The sequence below is a fragment of the Leishmania infantum genome, chromosome 25 (assembly GCF_000002875.2).
Source record: "Leishmania infantum JPCM5 genome chromosome 25".
NCBI lineage: Eukaryota > Euglenozoa > Kinetoplastea > Trypanosomatida > Trypanosomatidae > Leishmania > Leishmania infantum.
Genome location: NC_009409.2, coordinates 819815 through 826134, shown reverse-complemented (window position 1 = coordinate 826134; position 6320 = coordinate 819815). Strand labels below are relative to the sequence as shown.

General features: G+C 60.9%; 3 protein-coding genes across 3 annotated transcripts; all 3 read right to left on the bottom strand.

Moving 5' to 3' along the window:
- Positions 1 to 1298: 1298 nt before the first annotated feature.
- On the bottom strand, positions 1299 to 1670 carry LINJ_25_2370 (conserved hypothetical protein; the record flags this gene model as incomplete). Its single annotated transcript, XM_001466230.1, has 1 exon — positions 1299 to 1670. One exon carries the CDS (start codon positions 1668 to 1670, stop codon positions 1299 to 1301), a length of 372 nt encoding a protein of 123 aa, XP_001466267.1.
- Positions 1671 to 2970: 1300 nt separating this feature from the next.
- Positions 2971 to 3774, bottom strand: LINJ_25_2360 (conserved hypothetical protein; the record flags this gene model as incomplete). The annotated part of the gene is made up of 1 exon (XM_001466229.1): positions 2971 to 3774. One exon carries the CDS (start codon positions 3772 to 3774, stop codon positions 2971 to 2973), a length of 804 nt encoding a protein of 267 aa, XP_001466266.1.
- Positions 3775 to 4267: 493 nt separating this feature from the next.
- Positions 4268 to 5866, bottom strand: LINJ_25_2350 (conserved hypothetical protein; the record flags this gene model as incomplete). The annotated part of the gene is made up of 1 exon (XM_001466228.1): positions 4268 to 5866. The coding sequence occupies one exon, from the start codon at positions 5864 to 5866 to the stop codon at positions 4268 to 4270; it is 1599 nt and encodes a 532-aa protein (XP_001466265.1).
- Positions 5867 to 6320: the final 454 nt, after the last annotated feature.

Genomic DNA, 6320 nt, shown 5'->3' with positions numbered 1-6320 from the left:
GGGCGTGGCTGTTCAATACGTCATGTATATCCTTCTGCGGAATGTATTTTTTGTTCTTGTACCGTCGGTTGATCGAGTAGCACTGGGCGTAAAGCACCTGGCTCGCCTTGTCGAAGCGCAGCCGCTTGGGAAAGCTGTGCCGGTAGATCTCCAGTAGGGTGCTCATGGTAGGCGGAAGAGATGTCTACGGCAGGCGCACACGGAGCGCGCCGCCGGGAGGAACGAAAGCCGTCTCTGCACTTTGGGGTGTGTGGTCCTCGCAAAGGCCTCCGGTGCACCTCCGCAGCACCTCTCTCTCTGTGGATGGATGCGGTGAGCTGAAGGGCGGAGAGGGAGGGAACACGGGGCGACAGTGCGTCTATGAGAGATAGAAAGAGGGAGGTGGGTCTGAAGCACACGCTGGTCAAGTCGCTACTCCGTCAAGAGCTCCGCACACGACGCGACGCCTCGCCGATCACATGAGCGAGCACACCCGCACTTGAGTCCAGCACACACACAAACACATGCACGCAAGAGTGATTGCAGGCCGCAGCGTGTCTGTGGTGAAACCTGCAGCCACTTCAACCTCAGCGTCGTGGGATCCTTTCCCGTGGTGCAGTCACCACCACCTTCCCAGCCCTGACACAAAATGGCAAAGGGAGCGGCGGTAGTATGGACGATATTAGGAGACGAACGGCGTCCACGAAGCGATACGCAGGCACGGCACTGGACACCCGCAGCCACCCCGTGATGGGTCGACGTACAAGGTGAGGACGAAAAGGAAGGGTCAAAGAGAGAGTGATTGGGCATGAGAGGCACAGAACAGGATGCGCGCGCATGCACGCACACGCAGCTCCCCTGCGTGCCTTCAAACAGACAGCACCGTGGTGAGACGTACGTGCGTCGCAAGAGACCAGCGTCAGAAGAAAGGGAAGGGATGGGTGAAAGCCGCAATTCTCGGTGCGGTTGCCGAGGCTGCCCCACAAAACGCAAGTTGTCAGTCGGGTTCGCTTGCCAGCAGGCCATCACCCCAGAGGCGGGGCCCACTACACGAAGTGCACGCATCGTCTCTCCCTCTCGCTCTCCCTTTCCGCCTGAACGGTACTGCACTAGTTTGTATTGATTTTCCTTTTATGCTCGTTTCGCGTTATGGAAGCATCGAGGCGAGTCACCACACCCCCTTTCGGTTCTCAAAGGCAAGCACGAGTGGGAGCCACCCGCCCTGCACAACAACGGAAGCGTCTTGCTTCTCCGTCTCCACGTGCGTGTCAGCGGCTTTCTTCTCGCCTGCGCGGCTGCACAGCGCACCTCCAATTATTTCAGCTGATGCTGCGCTTGCGCGCACGCCCTCCGTAGCTGCCCGGCTCCTCGCCCACAAAGAGTGATCTGGATATGGGCAACTCCTGCGCGCTCTTCGGTTGCGCCTCCTTGCTCGAGAACTCACCCGTCTTTGGGTCAAACCCCTCGGGGAGGGCGTAGGGGTCTCTGAAGTTGGCGCGAATCTCGCGCGCCTTGGCGGTGTAGAAGAACATGAGGAAGAAGGCGGGCGTGAAGAGGGCCACGGCGTAGAGGGCAACAGCGAATTTGTTCTTCTTCAGGGATTCCCGCACGTGTCGCTGCGCCAGCGGCGACTCCGCGTCCGCCACGGCCTCGCGCACCTCCCGTTCCGCCAGCTTTCGCTCACGTTCCATTGCGGTGCTGGTGCAGCGTTGTGAGCGTGGGCACCGGATCTGTGTGCGTGTGAGCAGGCGATTAGGTCTATGGGCAACGCGGTGCGCTACTCCCCTTCCTCTCGCCACGTCACCGCCCAAGTCACTCTCGCGCACTCCCCCCAGACACAAAAAGGGATGGGAAAGACAGAAGAAGACGCAGACGCGGGAAGGCGCGCTAAAGGTCCACGTTGATGGGAGGAAGAAAGGAGGGGCGGCGTCGTGTGCGGTGCTGCACAGGGCGGCAAAGGAACGGGTGAAAGAAGGCGGCCAGAAAACGTGTGAGTAGGAGATAGAGAGAGCTACACAAATGCGCTCGCGCTCATTCCTTCATGACTTGAGACACCTCAGCGAGTCGTCTCTCAGGGCTCTGTGCACCCACCCCCTCTCCCCACTCGGTGCGTGGCGAAGCCGGGCAGCCCCTCCCCTCCCCTATTCCGGCCAATGCACAGCCCCTTCTCGTGGTGAGAGGGCCAAGCGCCTGCGACGTTGGGGAGTCGGAGAGACTCAGCGCCACTCACGTCGGCGGTCCGACGGTGGACGGCGTTGCACCGGAGCGACCTGCAGCACTGCACACGCGTGCGCCATCCATATGATGGGCAGAGTGTGCCGACGTGGCTGGGACGTATCCCACCCGGCCCTCGCTGCTTAGTGGTGCGGGGCGGCTCAGGCGCCCCGCGAGGGATATGCACCACGTGGCAACCAGCATGGCTGGGGCGGCTGCGAGGCGACCTGGGATGCGGGCGGGTGCGTTGCCTTTGAGGCGGGGGCCGTGCTGAGATGACCGGGCCGGCGCGTTGCTGTGGCGCGCGTGTCTACGGCTGCTCCGCACCGCGCGATGCGAGGGGGAGGGGCCCTGTGGCAGACCCGGGGGGTGCAGCGTTGACCTCGCGTTGCACAGCAGCGAAACGGACACGTTGGCGGAAGGAAGAAAACAGCGCCGCACTTCGTCGCCTCATTCGTGAACTCCTCCTCCTCACAAAGGAGATGGATGAAGAGGGACCAAGCACTACAAAAATGCCCAGCTACGCGGGCAGCCATCACGCACACACACACACAACAACAACAACAACAACAACAACAGCAACTCTCTGTGAGGGGAAAGAGAAGGGAGAGAGGAGGAGCGCACAACGCCACTATACGGAGCGAGGCAGGCCACAGTCCACGCATACCCCTCCCACACCAGAAAGGAAAAATGAAGCCCAAACAAGCGCGAAAACGCATTGGCATTCCTTAACCTGCGCATCCAGGCGCGGACACACGGAGAGCGTCAGCAGCAGCCTCATCGGTACTTCTGGATGTCACCGTCGTTCTCTTCCCCGCTGATGTTGTATCGCTTCAGGCCCAGCCATTCCGCCCACGTATTCTTGCGCTGCGTCATGTACAGTTCGAAGTCCTTCTCGTTGCGCCGCTGCCAGATCGACTTCGACGCCCGCTCCAGCCACTCGCTGCCAGCCACGTACTTGACGTACGCGGGCCCTAGATAGGCCGGCAGCACAACGAACACGAGTACGCTCGACGTGAACCACAAGCCAACGCGCCTGGCAGAACGCAGGCCTGCCCGCTGGATGTTATGCGTCCCTAGTTTTTGCCTTGGGCGGAAGAAGTTCTCATGCCCCCGCGCGTTGGCCGCGGAGGCGTACCCCTCCGGCCGCGGCGCCGTCCCTGGTGCCTTGTTCCCCATGTGGCGTTGTCGATGCCAGCAGGGACGATGGGGAGGGTGGGAAATGAGGCAAGTAGAAAAGAGTTGAGAGAGCAAAGGAGGCGGCAGAGCCGGTGCGCCGTAACGCGAAGCGAAGCGCCGGCGGAAAAGACGAACGAGTGCTGTCAGTGCAGCGCTGACGGCTGCCGCATCGAGAGATCTAGGGCAAGACGCGTAGCGAGAAGGCAGCTGGGGAGACGCGGATGGCAAGAGGCAGAGGTGTACCCACTCTTCGCTGGAGGGAGGGAGAAAGTCAGTTGTTGCCGTGACGGTGCACAGGTCTATGTGTTTGTGAGCGAAGGGGGCAAGGAGGTAACGCAGAGAAGTGAAGGATAGAAACAGAGAGGTCGGTATGACAGGGCTGCAGGGTGGCAGACACTCCATGACGACGAACACCTCGAGCGCGGATGCGTTCTGCGTGTGGTGGAGGGAGGGAGGGAGCAGGGAGGGCGGAGGGTCGACCTCGTACCCATCATCCGTGCGATGGTGTTCAGTAAAGAAGAGGGTTGTGCGCCTTTCACCGAAAAAGCGAAGAGGGAGCCGAGTCGCAGTCCTCCTGCGCTTACGCCGAACGCGGTTTATGTGTGCGTGTGTGTGTGTGTGTGTGTGTGTGTGTGTGTGTCTGTCTGTCTGCACAGCGGTGTGCACGTGCCCATTACTCGTTTTCAATCGTTACTCTGGGAAAATGGGCGAGCCGTGTTATCGGTGCGCCTCAAAGACAGCGGCGGCAGTAGCAGCAGCAGCGTGTAGCGTGTAAGCAGTAGGACGACAGAACGGCAATATAAAGAAACTCGGGTGTAGAGAGTGAGACAGGTGCTGCGCACAAAAGGAGAGACGGAGGCGGTAGGAAGCGTGCGTGCATGCACGAGTAGGAAACTCACCAAGCGATGGAATCCCTGCGAGCGAGACCGTCTCTCCCTCTGCCCCTCCGCAGCAGGATAACGAGAAAACAGGCAACGAGGATGAGGCAGTACAGCGCAGACAGCTCAAAAAGGCTGCAATGCGTGATGAAGCACGCGGTGCGGGACAGCCACAGCGGAGGTGGCTGCCACCACGACACGGATATTCTGCGGCAGCTGCGTGATTCGTGCGCTCCCCCCGCCGTTCGCGGATGGTGCGGGTACACAGAGCAAACAGCGTTAGCGGAGAGCGCGAGAGAGCAGCGACGCCTAACGCCACCAGTGAAGTGGCCTCCGTGGCGCGAGAAAGACGAAAAGTGCGCCTCAGCGACACACGTGACACAGCGCATCTGACTTCTTGAATCAGCATCAGAACTCCTCCGCGCCGCCGTTGCTTTAGCCCCTGCACGGTTCAAGGCGCCATCTACGCACCGCAGGTCCGACGAGACGGCGCGGAGTGGCTCCACGACCCAACTCAGTCGCTCCTCTAGAGGCCGCTGCAGCCTAATCACGGTGGCCTCGTAGCGCTGCGAGCCGCACAACTGCCATGTCACGTTGCTCAAGGGCGAGAGAGACGCCGGTCGAGAAAGTGCCCCCTCCACATGTACTCTCAGCACCACCTGTGTGACCTCCAGAAGAGGGGAGGCGTGGAGTTGGGTGCGCGTCAAGGCGCAGTCGGTGTACACTATACGCTGAGCAAGGCCGCAGCAAGGGACAAGTGCTTCATCGGCGTCGTGGAGGGCGGCGGTGCTCATCTCCAGCACCGTGTCTATCTCCCCATACAGTGCTTGCGCACCGGCGGAGGGGACGGCGGCAAGAGAGAAGATAGAGCGCTGTCGGTACGGTTCGTGCACGACGAAGCCTACCAGTGACTCGGTAAGGCATCCGTGCTGAAGACTCCGGTACGTCTCGCTCTGCGGGAGCGGCGCCCGCATCTGCAGCACAGTGACAGGTGGAACCAGCCCTTGGCGCACAGCCGCGTCGGTTCGAACATGGAAGGCATCAGCTCGGTGGTATGCGCCCGACTCCAGTACAAACACGCCTGCGGTGGCAGCTTCGTTCACCACCGCAGTCGCTGTGTACGGAGCAGTCGCGCCCGCCACACGGAGGAGTGCTCGCTTGCGGGTCACAGAGAGCCGTGCCCCGCCCCAGCTGTGCACCACCTCACGGAGCAAAGCGTTGGTGCCGCTGACGCACGGGTACACGAGGTGAAACTGACGAACGGCTGATGTCGCGTCATCAGCAAGCACAGCCGCGCCGCTGATAATGGGGACATCGGCTTGGCTGGGGCAAACCAACGGTGCCCGACACGCTGCCACGAGGAAAGAGAACAACGGTGCGGCGCCCAGCCCATGAGAATCATCTGGGTCGATTCGCAGCCATATCTGCGCCACAGCTGCGCCGCTGTCGTCGGTGTACAGAAGGGCGTCGAGAAAGACGGCCGTGCTGTTTTCAAGCCGTTCTGGCTTCACCCACGTCTGCAAGAGAGGCGTGAAGGTTGACTTCGCGCTGCTTTGATAGCGTGGCGAGGTGGCATCACCGTGGAAGAAGTCGCACATGATGTTTGTGGGACCCATGGTATCATCACGTCCACCTCATGCGCTGCCGTTGACTGCTGATGTGTGGGTCTTTCCCTGTAAGGAGGGTGCCCTCCCATAACCACCTCCCTGGCTGAGCGACGCGCAGAGTTCGAGAGCGAAACGAAGTGAATAGGGCGCCAACAAATGAAAGAGAAAAGGAAAGGTAACAGGTAGTAGGCGACAGCAGCGGCGACATGAGGGGGAGAGAGGTTGGGCGGGCAGAGCATGCACGTGCTTGACGTCGAGCGGCAAAATCAAGGAGGTGGTGCTACGCAGGGATACCCGTACATGTGTGGCAACGTGCAACAGAGAGGTGATGTGAGAGAGGGGGGAGGAGGGGCACTCGACCGCCTCGCCGCTGGGCACCGTCCCCCTCTTTTAAATCACAACCAACACAACACTTCTCATCGAGCTGGAGGGAAAGAGGGAGAGGGGGTTCAGCCTCGACTAC